This window comes from Eucalyptus grandis, chromosome 4 (genome assembly GCF_016545825.1).
Source record: "Eucalyptus grandis isolate ANBG69807.140 chromosome 4, ASM1654582v1, whole genome shotgun sequence".
In the NCBI taxonomy this organism is placed as follows: domain Eukaryota; kingdom Viridiplantae; phylum Streptophyta; class Magnoliopsida; order Myrtales; family Myrtaceae; genus Eucalyptus; species Eucalyptus grandis.
Window position 1 is genome coordinate 19,269,938 of NC_052615.1, and position 16,979 is coordinate 19,286,916.

Consider the following 16,979-nt stretch of genomic DNA (forward strand, 5'->3'; position numbering starts at 1 on the left):
AAGATTTTTCATGATAGTTTAAAATTTGAAAAATGTTTTAAATTTTGGTGGAAAATAAAAAAGTACCTTTTGCTTTTACTTAAGTCCAAACAAACGCGCCCTAAACTTTCTTGAGCACACTTGACTATAAAAGAATATTGATCGTGCTTAACAAAATTCAACAAGATAAACTGCAGACGATTATCTTTGTTGATATCCAATAGAAATAAACACAGAGACAAAGGCCGCCAGACACTTCATCAATCCATGATTCTAAACTATAGATCAGAAACACAATACAAAATAATGCATGAAGTTAGTATAGAGTCTCACACAACCAAAATAGAGGGCCTACCACTACAGTGATTAATAGTAAAAAAGATTAAAAAAAATCAAAACAATGATAAGAGGTTTGAATAGTTCATTTCCTCAGAGAGCTACAAAGACGTTGTTAGTACAATGCACGCCATCAGCCTTTACTGATCTGGGTGCTGAAGAAGCTCCACCATCGGAAGCTTGACGCTGATGGCTACAAATTGCCTTCACACTAAAAAATATGGCTCAATCAAACTATAGTGTAAGGAATATGGACACTTTTTAAAAGAGAAGTCACTTTCGTAGCCTCGATTTCCTATAAGAAGATTTTACTACCTCCCAACTGCAGAGAAAAGTTTCATAAGGTTCTGGTGGCAATGATCCTCTGGTAGGTTTTCTGTAATGACGACTCGTGACTGTAATTTCAAATGGAGTAAATAAGATTGCCCGAACAATTATGGCCTATTGGATCACTTCATAAAAGGAAGCGAACAACAAGAGACATGGTGGTTTCATCCACACCAGGAACTGGACATTAGAATAAAAAAGTGACCTTACACCAATTATCTAGTAAATCCAATTGAGCAGAACAAAAACTTAATCCACTCCACCGTCCATTACCCTACCAGAAAGCAAATTAACAAAATCTCCAAGTAATGGCCCATGTTCAAATAGTAAAAGAGTAAAGCTGGGGAGAACCACAAAAGTAAACGTACTTGCAGCTCCTCCATGTCTGAGTCAGTCAAAAGATACCGCTGTTTCATTTTCTTCCTATCTTCACTAACTATTTGAATAACACAGCAAGTCAGCAACAAGTAAGTTAGAAGTGAAAAATGAGAAAAAAGATCAGAAGAAAATTAAAGTGCTTCAGTAGATCATGAAATAACAATGGAAACTCACACATTTTGACAAGTTCTGCAATATAGAAGAAAGCTGGGCATTGCTAGTAATGAGGGCTTTGTTCTTCCTGAAGGAAGCAACAAGAGATATTGGAACTATAGAGAGACGGAAGAAGCTATCAGTACTGCATCACTTCAGCCAAAATAGAAGACTCTTTAGATATAATGAGCCCCTTCGACAATAAATACTCAACAAAGAGGCTAAGCGACTGCATAACAAGTTCAGAAGAATGACCTATGGCACATAAATGTCCATCAATTAGAGCAAGGGACTTGCATATAACATAATAATTTGGCCATAAGATCTCAAAGTACAGATCTTACCATATCCTTCAGGATCTTTGCCAATGAACCTCATCAGGTGGTCGGTGGAAGCCAAGTTTAAATCATTCAAATAATACTCCACCTACATAGGAAGCATTTAAAGCATTAGGACGACGAAGGTGAATTCCCCAAACATTTTCAGATGATAATGAATCACGTGTTTGATTTGGAAGGAGAAGTGAAGTGATCGTGTGCAAGAATTAAAACCAAAATCCAATTCTCTCGGGCAATAAATTCCCACCCATAAACCCAGTCCGAACTGCACGCAATGGGGCATGAAAAAGTGAAGCCCTAAATGTCGTCAAAACTTATAACTTAAGTATGGCCTCTATACACGGGAAGTGTCAAGAAGAACAGACAAAACACATCATAGAGGACAACTTGGAAATGCAACTTTTGTTGCTATGTGTGATAATTTCCATGGAACGACACACTCCTTATCAAACGAACATAACTAAATTAAACGAAACAATGCACATGACCAGCTACGTGTAGTCAAAGCCATGAGTTTCACGGGGAACAGTCAGCCAGGTATTAGCTATTGAGATAGATGCTATAAGGACCAATTTATCATAATTCATAAATAAAAAAGCACAAAGGGGGAACACTTCTTAAATAAGTAGGCGTATGATATGATTGAAGGAGCATTGCATTTCTAATCAGAAAGCCCTTCCATTCCCATAATGCACCTGCATAATCCAAAAGAAACAATATAGAAATTAAATACGCCAAAAAGCATGCTCAAATATATGCAGTAGACATCATACCAGATTAAAAGAACTAGACACTGATTGTCACGTCCCGATTCTCGGTCACGTGCCCATCCTTCACCTGTGGTCGATTTCTAGCGATGTCTCAGGACTCATCGCCGACCCTTTTTTATTTTAATAAGCACATGCAGGAGCAATAATAAATCCCCAGACAATAAAATAATGTGATAGAAAAGTAGAGTTATAATTTTCACAACTAATAAATCATAACCACACAATTATACAAAACAAACCTTAAAGTATATTATACAATACTATCACACATCTATCTACATAGGGTTTGCAAAACGTGAAGGTCTCAGTCCTCATCCGGGTCATACTCCGGATCATCATCTAAATCATCCTCCGATTCTTCCTCCAACTCTTCTTCTTCACGCTCCTCTTCTTCGGGATCTTCCATCCCTTGGTCCTCTTCCGGTTCCTCCTCCTGCTTGATAGCTTCTTCTTCCACTTCACACTCGATAGAGTCCTCAATCGAGTACACAGGAGATTCTGGCTCACTCCTGAGTACGAGATCCTTAGCATCTTCTACTGCTCCGTCCTTAGGGTCTGCTGTGACCTCACCAAAAGCTTCTTCTATAACGAATTGTGGCACGTCCTCTTCCGGCACGGGACCCTCTCTTCGTCCATCGAAGAACTGACGGTACCACGATCTATATTCATGAGGCACTAAGTCATTTCTACCCACGTCAACCCAAAGCGTAGATTTGACTAACACGTACTCTAAACCTTCTGGGTCGGGGTGAATATGGAAATGGGTTGTTTTCTCTCTTATGCTCTCGGGAATACCAAACTACTCAAGAGGGGGTACTAGAGGTCGAGGTGTTGCCATCTAAGGGCCTGAAATTGGTTATACAATAACAATAAGATTATGTCTCAGCGAGTTCTATCCCACTAAGACGCGATTAAGAAGTCAATATGCCTTAGGCTACCTATGCACAACAAGGGTTTGAGGACTTACCTTGGCCTCTGATTCCTTCCTACAAATTAGTATATTTCAAATATACACTAGCATGTCAATTCAATCAATCAGATCAAACTATGTACCAATCAACCTAGTCGATATATCAGCGTGACCATTTCCCGGTCATTCCCACTCGTACTATTCATTTTCCAAGATGGTACATGCACATATATACCTAGTCACCGAGCCACGTGCATTCTCTAAGGCGACATTTTTCGTCACCAAGGCACGTGCATTCTTCGAGGTGACATGTCTAATCACCAAGCCCTATGCATTCTTTAAGGCGATGTACTTAACCACCGAGCCACCTGCATTTTCTAAGGTGATATACCCAAATCACCGAGCCACGTGCTATTCGCAGGTGATATATATATATATATAATCATCATACTATGTGCATTCTCCAAGACAACATTCTGGTCTCCAAGCCATGTATTATCACATCCTTTTTCACTTTTATCACTCAAATAAAATAACGGCGTGTGGGTACGCGGTCGTCCTTTGCCAAAAATACAATTATCTCACTTTCACAATTCTCGCCACTTTATATAACCCACCAAATTATTTTTGGTGCTGTAGACCAACGTCCGGTAATTTTCTACTCAATTACCCCTTTTTGTTTGATTTCTAAATAAATACCCACAACCATTAAATTCACTCAATTTGCATAATCAAGTGCTCAATTAAATAAACAAAGAGTGCCACTGCAATCAGCATGAAATTCTAGTCACCGGCTATCCTGGTTCAATTTTCAGAAAATAAATAAATAAATAAATAAATATGGAAAATAATAAAATAATACCAATAAATCCAATTTAGGCCATAATGCCAAATTGGACACCGACACGGACCCGAAAAATTTTCGAGGTTCATTCAATAAATACTAGAGCCTCTATTCTTGCTAACTACACTATCCATTTGCCTAATATGCTTTGAAAGTAATTAATATTCACTAATCTACTCTAATCTAACCACTTAACCATGCTTAACTTAATCTAATTAGCCCCTAAACATCATTAACCTACTAATCAAGGTTTAGTGAGTTAAATTCACCCGTGTAACAATCCGCTTGGATTAAAACGTCGAGAATGTCGCAGGGGACGTTTTTCTCCAAAGCGGGCCTAAGGTCCGAGGCTTAGAAACACCTCAAAACGACCTCAGCGCCTTGCTGGAAACCCACTCCCAAACCTTTTGTTTTAGCTGCAAAACAAAGAAAACAAGCTAGGTTGGTGTGGCAAGGCTTGGGGAGGCTTCGATGGCTTGAAAGAGGCGGTCCACGGTGGTTGAACGGGCTCCAATAGGCTTCCACAGCCCCTCACAGCTACGGAACAACAAGCTAGACGACAGAGCAGGAGGCAAGCAGGGGTGGATGGTGTGCGGCTGGTGGCGCGCGTGGGTGGGGCGCAAACGACGACGGCAGCTGGGTGGCGATCCGACGTGGGGCAACTGTAGCTTCTCCTTCGGCTTTTGCTGGGCATTGAACAACAAGCATGGAGGGGAGAATGAGGGTTTGGCTGGCCAAAGAGAGGATGAGGGAGAGAGAGGAGTGAGGGTCCACTTGGCCTTGGTTTTCCACACATTTGTTCCCCATTGATCCATCCTAGGCTAAGTATCTTCCTTGCCTACGATTGAACCACCAATGCTCACTTAACAACTCATGAAATGGTCCATTTGGCTAGGGGGAAGGGAGAGCTACGAATTTGGCACAATTCAACACCAAATGGGCACTTGTTTCACTTCAATTCAACCTCATTTGGCCTTTACAATTTCAATTGATACCTCAATGCTTCAATTGACATTTTTCCTCACCCAAGAATCCATTTTGCATCTCAAATTTGCAACCAAAAATAATCCTCAGCCTTTTTAACACAAAAAATGGTCCTATGCCGACTTTTTCTCAAAAAGTCTCGGTTGGCAGAAAAATCTTCTGAGATTAAGTCGTGGGTCCTAGGATTTATTGTGACATGATAGAATCTTCAATTTCTAAAATTGGATTCTAATTAATGGTTAATTTTCATTTGGCGCGCTTTTAGCGTGACCTAGACTGCCTGGTAGTTTTCAAAACTTTTTAGGGCAAATGACCCGTGGTCGATTTTCTTCGAGCCACAATGAACCCACTCGACACATTGACGACTCTTGGTTGTCGTGAAAATCTCGAGGATTCAAATATGAACACAGGGTACCAAAACGATAGTAAAATCAAATTAGTGCCGATCGACGAGAATTTTCCAATTTAGTGGAGTCACCCACGATCGGCCACACATCTCAATCGAACCGGCCTATCTCTGATCTCAAATCGATTTTTAACTATGCCATAATGGCCTCTAAAGATTAGCACGGTCAAGAAGCCAATTCCTGGTCGAATTCTCAAGTCTATTGCCTTAAAATTCCTTAATGGTTTACTCAGATAATCTAGTTATCTTGAAAGTGATCAGCTCTGAGAATAGTCCTATAGGCACGTCGATAAAATGCCTAATTAATTCAGTAGAAAATAGGACTGAAATCTAGGATGTCACAACTCTTTCCCTCTTATAAAAATTTCATCCTCGAAATTTGAACTTTACAATTCTTAAACAAAAATGTGGGGGTACAACCGTCTCATCAACTCTTCAGTCTCCCATGTCGCTCCTTTGATACCATAGTGTTGCTAGACTACTTTGACCAACGGAATGGTCTTTGTACGTAGAACTTGTTCTTTTCTGTCAACGATCTAAATCGGGCTTTCAACATATGACATACGACACGTGAAAGACGTCGTGCACTTGCGCCAGTCTCGGCGGCAATGCAAGACGATACGCTAAGTTCCCAATTATCTCAAGAATTTCAAATAGACTTACGTATCTTGGACTCATTTTTCCTTTCTTATCAAAGCACAAAGTTCCCCTCATTGGTGACACTTTCATAAAAACACGATCACCAATTTGGAATTCCAATGGTCTCCAGCGCTTATCTGCGTAACTTTTCTGTTTGCTCTGAGCGGTCTTTAATCTGTTTCTCATCACTGTCACAGCATCCACTGACTACTGGACCAACTCTGGGCCTATAATCTTTCTTTCCTTAACTCTGTTCCAACACACTAGTGTTCTACACGATCTGCCATACAATGCTTCAAATTGAGCCATCTTAATACTCTGCTGATAACTATTGTTATAGGCAAATTCCACCAAGTGTAGTTGCTCTTCCCAACTTCCTTTGAAGTCTAGTACACAAGCTCTTAACATATCCTCGAGGGTCTAAATTGTCGTCTCGGACTGACCATTCGTCTGAGGATGATAAGCTGTACTATACAGGAGCTTGTATCCAGAGCACTTTGCAAGCTCTTCCAAAAAGCAGTTGTGAACCTCGGGTCCCTATCTAAAGTTATTGTAACCGGCACTCCATGCAATCGAACCACTTGATGCACATACAGCTCTGCGTGTCTATCCAAACTAAGGTCTTTTCGAATTGTAATGAAGTGAGCCGACTTCGTTAGTCTGTCGACTATTACCCAAATTGAATCATTTCCTCTCTGACTCCTTGGTAGTCTGGTCATGAAATCCATCATGATTTGCTCTCATTTCTATTTTGGGATTTCGAGAGGTTGTAGAAGTCCTCCTGGCTTGTAATGCTGAGCCTTTACCTGCTGACATGTTAAACACCCGCGACATGCTTGGTGATGTCCGCCTTCATTCCTAGCCACCAATAGTATTGACGTAGATTTTGATACATCTTGATACTTCCGTGATGAACACTGTAACTGCTACGATGAGCTTCCGATAAAATATCTTCTCTAAGCTCTACATCGTCAGGTACAACCAAACATCCTCGGAACCTTAGTGTTCTTTCATCAGAAAATTGAAAGTCAACCTTTCCTTTCTCAGTGTCCTCCTGAAGAATTTTATGTACATCCAAGTCTGTCAGTTGGAGTGCTTCAATTTTAACTTGAATATCCTGCTCAATTCTAAGGGTGGCCATAAAGCTTAAAAGGTGGCCTACCTCAAACTTGAATACTGAATCTTAAGCTCTCTCGATTAGGTTCCACTCCTTAACCAACATGTGAGCAACTGAAGACTTTTGACTCAAAGCATCAGCGACCTTATTCGCCTTTCTTGGGTGCTATAGATATCACAGTCGTAGTCCTTTAGCAACTCTATCCATTGGCGTTGTCTCATGTTCAACTCCAACATATGAGCAATTGAAGACTTTTGACTTAAAGCATCAGCGACCTTATTCGCCTTTCTTGGGTGCTATAGATATCACAGTCATAGTCTTTTAGCAACTCCATCCATTGGCGTTGTCTTACGTTCAACTCCTTCTAAGAGAACAGGTACTTGAGGCTTTAATGGTCCGTGAAGATTTGGAATTTCTCTCCACATAGATAATGTCTCCAAATCTTCAGGGCAAAAATAATTGTTATGAGTTCTAAGTCATGCGTCAGATAATTCTATTCATGAGGCCTCAATTGACGGGAGGCGTATGCAACAACCCTACCATGTTGTATTAGCACGCAACCCAATCCTCTGAATGACGCATCACTGTAGATCTCGAATCCTCCATAACCAAATGGAATTGTCAACACAAGTGCAGTAGTCGATCTTGGCTAATTGATCACGACTTCAATCTTACTCAGGTCCACAAAATTTCCTTCACCTAAGAGCACGTGTCCTAAGAAAGCAACATGAGTTAACCAAAACTCGCACTTGCTAAACTTAATGTACAACTGATGAACTCTTAGAGTCTGCAACACTAATCTCAGATGACTCTCACGCTCCTCTTCACTTCTTGAATACACTAGGATATCATCAATGAACATGATCACAAATTGATCTAGATATTCCTTGAATACTCAGTTCATCAAATCCATAAAGGCAGCTGGAGCGTTGTCAACCCGAATGGCATCACTGTGAGAACTCGTAATGACCATATCGAGTAGAAAATGCTGACTTAGGAATGTCCTCCTTCCTAATTCTCAGCTGATGATATCCCGTCCTTAAATCGATCTTCGAGAATATTGCCGCTCTTTGCAATTGATCGAACATGTCATCGATCCTCGGGAATGGATACTTATTCTTAATCGTTACTTGATTGAGTTGTCGATAGTCGATGCATAGACGCAACGAACCATCTTTCTTCTTTACAAACAAAACTGGTGGTCCCCAAGGTGATGCACTGCGACAAATAAATCCCTTATCCAATAATTCTTGCATCTGTAATTCCAGTTCCTTCAACTCAGATAACGACATTCGGTAAAGAGCCTTGGAGATGGATTCTATTCTGGGTACTAACTCAATCACAAATTCAATTTCTCTCTCAAGCGGTAATCATGGCAATTCCTTTGGAAAGACATCTGGAAACTTTTGTACGACTAAAATATCTTCAATTTTCAATTCATCAACTGTCGTGTCCACAACAGTTGCCAAATATCCTTGGCAACCCTCATCTAACAAACGAGTTGTCTTAGGTGACGAGATTAAGGTAATCGAGGGTCCTCCTCGATTCTCGACAAACTCATAGTTCTCACCCTCTACGGGGTCAAATTGAATCGCTTTGCGATAGCAGTCCATCTTAGCTCGTTGCTTAGTGAGCCAGTCCATGCCAATAATTAAATCAAATTCATACATGGCTAGGACTAATAAATCTATTTTCCCCACTCACTCACCAATTGCTAACTTGCACCCCGAACAACCCAAAGCAGCAATAACTTTATCCTTCAACGGTGTAGATATGCAAATTGCCGACTCCAATAATTTAGGAATTAATCCTAACATCTTAACATATTGCTCGGCAATAAAGGAATGGGTCGCTCCCGAGTTAAAATAAAGCATAGGCAGGATGGTCATTCAGCGAAACCATACCTGTTATCACGTTAGGCGTAGCTTCTGCCTGACCTTGGGTAATGGCATACACCATACCCTAAACTGGAGGTCTTAGCTATCCTCCCTGTGGCATGTTCTAAGGCGCAATTCCCCTAGCTTGTCCAGTTGGCGACGGCGGTAGTAACTGGGGTTGTCCTCTTGGCTTTCTAGGACAATTTATGGCTATGTGGCCCAACTGGCCACATTTCAAACATGCGCCCGTCCTACCTGGGCATGGGGCTAACCCGTGTCACCTTCCACAAAAGCGACATGCATCACTCCTACTAGGCATCTGTCTACCAAATCCACTTCTCTTGTTGGGTGGAATGTGGGATTTACCTCCAGGCATGGGCCTCTTTCCCTAGCTAATATTCTCTTGATGAGAGCTGAACCTAGATCTAGATGAGGCAGCCTACTCATTCAAGCCTTTTTCTACCATCTAAGCCCAACGATAGACCTCATGATAATCTGTCAAGTCCAATGGTAGTAGAGGTTTTTTAGCTCAGAACGAAGACCATTTTTGAATCTTCAAGCTTTTTCTTTGGGGTTCTCAATCAATCTTAGGGCATACTGAGAAAGTTCAGCGAACTTGACCCTGTACTAATCAACTATCATCGATCCCTGACGAAGGCGTTGAAACTCCTCCATCTTCTCGTTCCCAATCGCACCCGAGAAGTACTTATCATTGAAAGCTTTGAGGAAGGTGTCCTACACTCGGCTACTCCTTCCAGAATACCGTATCCTTGGTGGCTTTCCACTAGATATTGGCATTATCTCGAAGTTGGTATATAGCCAATACTACCTTCTCCTCTTCGTTGCACATTAAGAGTGCAAATGTTTTCTCCAAGTCTTGAACCCACTATGATGTGGCCTCAAGGTCTCCAGTGCCCCTAAACCTTGGCGGGTTGAGCTTTAAGAAATGTTCCACCAACTTATGGATTAGTCTTCCAGCGACCACAACTCTTGGCGGAACTTCAGCGGGGGCAACAACAGGTGTAGCAATAAGTACGGCAGCAGAGGTGGCCTCGGCAGCGGCAGTAGCGGCGGCCTGAGTGGCAGCTTCGACAGTAGGGCTTGATTCTACACCTGCTGATCCATTATGTTTCCCATAACTTCCAACACCCGCATGATCCCTTTTATCTTGGAATCAACGGGGCCTTCTACCCCAACACCAACAGGAGGTGGTGCTACTCCACTGGCACTAGCCTGTACCTGTGTCCTATCTCTGCCTTGAGTACCAATCCTGGTCGACACTCTACCCCAAGTTATAGCCCTACTGGTCCTCTTGGCAGGAGTTCTCGGCTCCTAGTCACTCATGGCTTAGCTTTATCTACTAGAGCTTGCTTCCAATTTTACATCAAATTAGAAACAAAGTGACCCAAGCAACAAGCAATTTTATCAATCGACTAACATAGACATCCACCAATCATGAATATAAAGGTCTTTCCTACTACTATCCCATGGTCCATCACACCTTATCACTCCAATCCCTAACGGCCATGCTTCGATACCACTTAACTAGCATGTCACGTCCCGATCCTCAATCATGTGTCAATCCTTCACCTATGGTCGATTTCTAGCGATGTCCCAAGACTCATTGCAGACCCATTTTTATTTTAATAAGCACATGCGGAAGCAATAATAAATCCTCAGACAATAAAATAATGTGATAGAAAAGTAGGGCTATAATTTTCATAACTGATAAACCATAACCACACATTTATACAAACAAACCTTAAAGTATATTATACAATACAATCACACATCTATCTACACAGGGTTTGCAAAACATGGAGGTCTCAGTCCTCATCCAGGTCATACACCGGATCATCATCTAAATCATCCTTCGATTCTTCCTCCAACTCTTCTTCTTCAGGCTCCTCTTCTTCGAGATCTTCCATCCCTTGGTCCTCCTCCGGTTCCTCCTCCTACTTGACAGCTTCTTCGTCCACTTCACCCTCGATAGAGTCCTTAATCGAGTACACAAGAGATTCTGGCTCACTCTCGAGTGTGGGGTCCTTAGTATCTTCTACCGCTCCGTCCTTAGGGTCTGTTGTGCCCTCTCCAAAAGCTTCTTCTATAATGAACTGTGGCACATCCTCTTCCAACACGGGACCTTCTTTTCGTCCATCGAAGAACTGACGGTACCACGATCTATATTCATGAGGCACTAAGTCATTTCTACCCACGTCGACCCAAAGCGTAGATTTGACCAACACGTACTCTAAACCTTCTGGGTCGGGGTGAATATGGAAATGGGTTGTTTTCTCTCTTATGCTCTCGAGAATACCAAACTACTCAGGAGGGGTACTGGAGGTGGAGGTGCTGCCATCTAAGGGCCTGAAATTGGTTATACAATAACCAATAAGATTACGTCTTAGCGAGTTCTATCCCACTAAGACTCGATTAAGAAGTCAATATGCCTTAGGCTACCTATGCACAACAAGGGTTTGAGGACTTACCTTGGCCTCTGATTCCTTCCTGCAAATTAGTATATTTCAAATATACACTAGCCATGTAAATTCAATCAATTAGATCAAACTATGTACCAATCGACCTAGTTGATTACATATCAGCCTGACCATTTCCTAGTCATTCCCACTCGTACTATTCATTTTCCAAGATGGTACATGCACATATATACCTAGTCACCGAGCCACGTGCATTCTCTAAGGCGACATTCTTCATCACCGAGCCACGTGCATTCTTCGAGGCGACATGTCTAATCATCAAGCCCCGTGCATTCTCTAAGGTGATGTACTTAACCACCAAGCCACGTGCATTCTCTAAGGCGATATACCCAAATCTTCGAGCCACATGCATTCTCTAAGATGGCGTATTAATCACCGAGCCACGTGATATTCGCAGGTGATATATATATATATATATATATATATATATATATATATATAATCATCATACTACGTGCATTTTCCAGGACAACACTCTAGTCTCCGAGCCATGTGTTATCACATCCTTTCTCACTTTTATCACTCAGATAAAATAACGGTGTGTGGGTACGCAGTTGGCCTTTGCCAAAAATACAATCCTCTCACTTTCACAATTCTTGCCACTTTATATAACCCACTAAATCATTTTTGGTGCTGTAGATTGACGCTTGGTAATTTACCACTCAATTACCCATTTTTATTCGATTTCTAAATAAATACCCACAACCATTAAATTCACTCAATTTGCACAATCAAGCGCTCAATTAAATAATCAAAGAGTACGTCTGCAATCAGCATGAAATTCTAGTCACCGGCTATACCGGTTCAATTTTCGGAAAATAAATAAATAAATATGGAAAATAATAAAATAATACCAATAAATCCAATTTAGGCCCGTAATGCCTAATTGGACACCAACACGGACCTGGAAAATTTCCGAGGTTTGTTCAATAAATACTAGAACCTCTATTCTTGCTAACTACACTATCCATTTGCCTAATATGCATTGAAAGTAATTAATATTCACTAAACTACTCTAATCTAGCCACCTAACCATGCTTAACATAATCTAATCAACCCCTAAACATCATTAACCTAATAATCAAGGTTTAGTGAGTTAAATTCACCCGTTTAACAATCTGCTCAGATTGAAATGTCGAGAGCGTTGCAGGGGGACGTTTTTCTCCAAAGCGGGCCTAAGGTCCGAGGCCTGGAAACAACTCAAAACGGCCTCAACGCCTTACTGGAAACCCACTCCCAAACCTTTTGTTTTAGCTGCAAAACAGAAGAAAACAAGCTAGGTTGGCGTGGCAAGGCTTGAGGAGGCTTCGGTGGCTTGAAAGGGGCGGTCCACGGTGGTTGAACGGGCTTCGACGGGCTTCCATAGCCCCTAACAGCTGCGGAACAGTGAGCTGGACAGTGGAGTAGGAGGCAAGTAGGGGGGAACGGCGTGCAGCTAGTGGCACGCGCGGGCAAGGCGCGAACGGCGACGGCGGCTTGGCGACGATCCGGCGCGGGGTGGCTACAGCTTCTCCTTCGGCTTCTGATGGGCGTCGAATAGCAAGCATGGAGGGGAAAATGAGGGTTTGGCCAGCCAAAAGAGAGGATGAGGAGAGAGAGGAGTGAGGGTCCACTTGGCCTTGGTTTTCCACACATTTGTCCCGCATTGACCCATCTTATGCCAAGTATCTTCCTTGGCTGCCATTGAGCCACCAAGACTCACTCAACAACTCATAAAATGGTCCATTTGGCTAGGGGAAAGGGAAGCTACGAATTTGGCACAATTCAACACCAAATGGACACTTGCTTCACTTCAATTCAACCTCATTTGGCCTTTACAATTTCAATTGATACCTCAATGCTTCAATTGACATTTTTCCTCACCCGAGAATCCATTTTGCATCTAAAATTTGCAACCAAAAATAATCCCCGGCCTTTTTTGCACAAAACGGTCCTATGCCGACTTTTTCTCAAAAAGTCTCAGTTAGCATAAAAATCTTCTGAGATTGAGTCGTGGGTCCTAGAATTTACGGTGACATGACAGAATATTCAATTTCAAAAATCGGACTCAAATTGGCGATTAATTTCCATTTGGAGTACTTTAGCATGACCTAGGCTACCTTGTAGATTTCAGAACTTTTTAGGGCAAATGACCCGTGGTCGATTTTCTTCAAGCCACAATAAGCCCACTCAATACATTGGCGACAGCAAAATCAAATTAGTGTCGGTTGACAAGAATTTTCCAATTTAGTGGAGTCACCCACGATCGGCCACACATCTTAGTCGAACCGACTTATCTCTGATCTCAAATCGATTTTTAACTGTGCCGTAATGGCTTCTAAAGATGAGCATGGTCAAGAAGCCAATTCCTGATCAAATTCTCAAGTCTATTGCCTTAAAATTCCTTAATAGATTACCCAGAAAATCTAGTTATCTCGAGAGTGATCAACCTTGACAACAACCCTATAGGCACGTCGATAAAATGCACGATTAATGTAGTAGAAAATAAGGCTGAAAATCCGGGATGTCACACTAATCAAAGAAAATTGAAGAGTATAGAAACAAAGAGAGAAATATCAACCACGACGAACGGCCAATCCACTATCCTCAATATATATAGAAGAAATTGATATGTGCATCGTAACAGCAAAGAAACAATCGCTTTAAGGATGTCAATTCTTAGCACCTTGACTGACATAATTATTTATTCACTTCTATATTGTCACAAAATCCCCACAAGGTGGACCTGCAATATCTGCAGATGCTCAACAGCCATAAAATTTGAGAAAAACAGCACCATTTGAAGCCAAGATTGCTACAAATGGCGCAAGATACCTGCTGCAGCCACACGTACAAGAGATCAATACCTACTGCAGATGTATCTATAAACTTAAACGTTAACATCAACCGAATTCTACTGAGTAGAATAAGAAAAAAAAAAAAGAACTAACCTTTAGACGTATAGGAGTCGCCAGTGGGGTGCCTATTGGTGGGGCTTGGGAAGGTGATGGTGTCGGCAATGTCCACGTTCAGGAGCAGAGGGCACTTCGCGGAGGAAAGAGAGAAAAAGTGAGCAGAGCGACCTTCATTCGCGGAGACAGAGGCCAAAACGCGAGCAGGGGTCGTCAGCGTTGGGGTTGGCTAGCAAGGGTGCTCCACAAAGAGAGAGAGTGGAGCGGAGTTCGTGAGAGGGAGAAGAAAGGGCGTCGGCATCGGTGTTGGGGGCCGTAGGTGGAGGCAAAGGCGGAGGTGGAGACGTCGGAGTCGGAGTCAGGGGCGACGGAGGCAACCGACAGATGGTCGTTGGCATCGCGATTCACTAGAAAAGAGGTGCGACTTCAAGGAGGAAAGAGAGAGGGAGTGGACTGGAGGTCGTGAGAGGGAGGTCGGGCGTCGGCGTCGGCATTGGTGTCGGGTTTGGGGGCGTAGGCGAGGGCGGAGGTGGCGCAGCGTCAGCATTGGAGTTAAGAGTGACAGAGGCAACCTGTGGAGGCAGAGGTAGAGGTGGAGGGGCATCGGCGTCATGCTTCGCTAGAAGAGCGGCACGACTTCACGGAGGGGGGGAGAGGGAGATAGAGAGTGGAGCGGAGAGGAGGTCGCAAGAGGGAGGCGGAGGAGCGTCGGCGGCATACACGTCAAGGTTGGGGGCGACGAAGGCAAACCGAGAGGCAAAGGTGGAGGGGCTTAACCTTTATTTTTTATCTGGGACCATGTGTCAACGGTTCGGCTCAGTTTGATTTTTCAAAAAAAACTGAACCAAATACGAACCAAACCAAAATTTCGATTGAGTTCGGTTCGATTTTTCGATTTTTGGTTTTTAGCTTTTGGTTTTCGATTTTTTTTTTCTGTTCAACTGAAAATAATCTATATTCAATATGTCACAGGCATGTAGTTTTACACATGCTATACGGTTTCTCTTATCTTCCCATCCATGCAAGCATGCAGTTTGCAGTGTACGCTTCGTCTTCATGCATGGCCCTGCATTGAGCCTAGAGAAAACCAGGCCAGACGATCATGGAGATCATCAATCATCATTTCGTCCTCGGAAAACACCGAAGACAAAGAAGGAATAGCCATCGCTTCTTCTTCCTCTTCTTTTTGAATCCGTCGTCGCTCTTTCGTCTTCCTCACATCGAGAGACCAAACGCCTCCATCGAAGAAAGTTGATACTTTATCAGCAATTTTAATGATTGTATTCTGTGTAGAAAATTTATTCACATATAATTTTCAATCAAGGAAATAACGGATCCATATATGATTGTAAAACACCGAGATTAATAAATACAGCGGAATTAAAGCGTACATGTTTGAGCCATGGCTTCACTTGAAGAAAAGTAGATCACTCTGATAATCATGGATCTATCGGAATGCCAGATCTTCCTCTCTATGACCTATTTCAATATAGCAGCTTTCAATGGGATTAAAGCAACTGACAGGTATAACCTACCTTTTTATAGGCTAGAAAGGGGACCTAGCAAACCCTAATCAATAGCGTGTCAACTGGGTCATTCCCATTACGGGCTTCAGTCAAACACAGTTGCTTACACATTTTTTCTCAACTAGGCCCGTTATCAATATATGCCAATACCCAAGTCAATCAAATCACTTTAGAATTCAACAAATATTGGAATATTCATTAACCCGATTATTTAAAATAGAAAATCAAATAATTAGTGTAAGCCCATATTATAGGAAATTTCCAACATTCTCCCACTTGGGCTACATTAATTAACTTATTTTATTTTGAAAAGGATTTTATATTTGAAAAAGACACTATCGAGTTAATAACTGAAAATTTTGTTTTATGTGGCCACAACTTTAAAAAAATAATAGTCCAATAATTGCATCTCAATACCAATCCAATCCTATATAACCTCAGTATAGGACTATGGAGATCTATGTGTTAAGAAAATACCACAACACAAGACCTTCCATAATCACATATAATAAGTATTATATTTTCATGGATCATGGGTCTAGTAGTGTAGTAAGAAATAGTGCCAACATGTGATCAAAATATACACTATTTATTATCGGTCCTTAATGCAATTTCTCAACGACATGAAACTGCATTAACGCAATTTCTAAACAATATGAAATTGCACAATTATGTCACAATCCAACATGAGATCTCATAATTAGTGACATCCAGTCATCTTTAAACAAAATTTGTTTAAAGATACTGTTTTATACTTCTATTTCTCAGTCAATAGGAGAAAGGATAACAACAGAATCAATAACAACAATCATTGAAAATAAATGGGCTTTCTACTTTCTTTTCCCTATAGACAAAATGAGCTTACCCCCATTATAAGCCCGGCCTGGCTTTCTTCTCGCGTGGGTTCATCTGCCTTTTAATTTAAAACAGGCCTGTGAAATGGGCTACAAAATTAGCCTACGAAAATATATATATGTATATATATATATATATATATATATATATA

General features: G+C 41.7%; 1 protein-coding gene and 1 long non-coding RNA gene across 2 annotated transcripts; both read right to left on the bottom strand.

Moving 5' to 3' along the window:
* Positions 1–490: 490 nt before the first annotated feature.
* On the bottom strand, positions 491–1,050 carry LOC120292826. The gene is made up of 3 exons (XR_005550431.1): positions 1,011–1,050; positions 631–710; positions 491–526 (listed from the first exon to the last, which is right to left on the bottom strand). It is a non-coding gene; the product is annotated as an uncharacterized LOC120292826 (long non-coding RNA).
* Positions 1,051–2,585: 1,535 nt separating this feature from the next.
* LOC120292535 (protein Ycf2-like) lies at positions 2,586–10,986 on the bottom strand. The gene is made up of 3 exons (XM_039310780.1): positions 10,909–10,986; positions 10,172–10,390; positions 2,586–2,924 (listed from the first exon to the last, which is right to left on the bottom strand). Exons 1-3 carry the CDS (start codon positions 10,984–10,986, stop codon positions 2,586–2,588), a joined length of 636 nt encoding a protein of 211 aa, XP_039166714.1.
* Between the last annotated feature and the right edge of the window lie 5,993 nt (positions 10,987–16,979).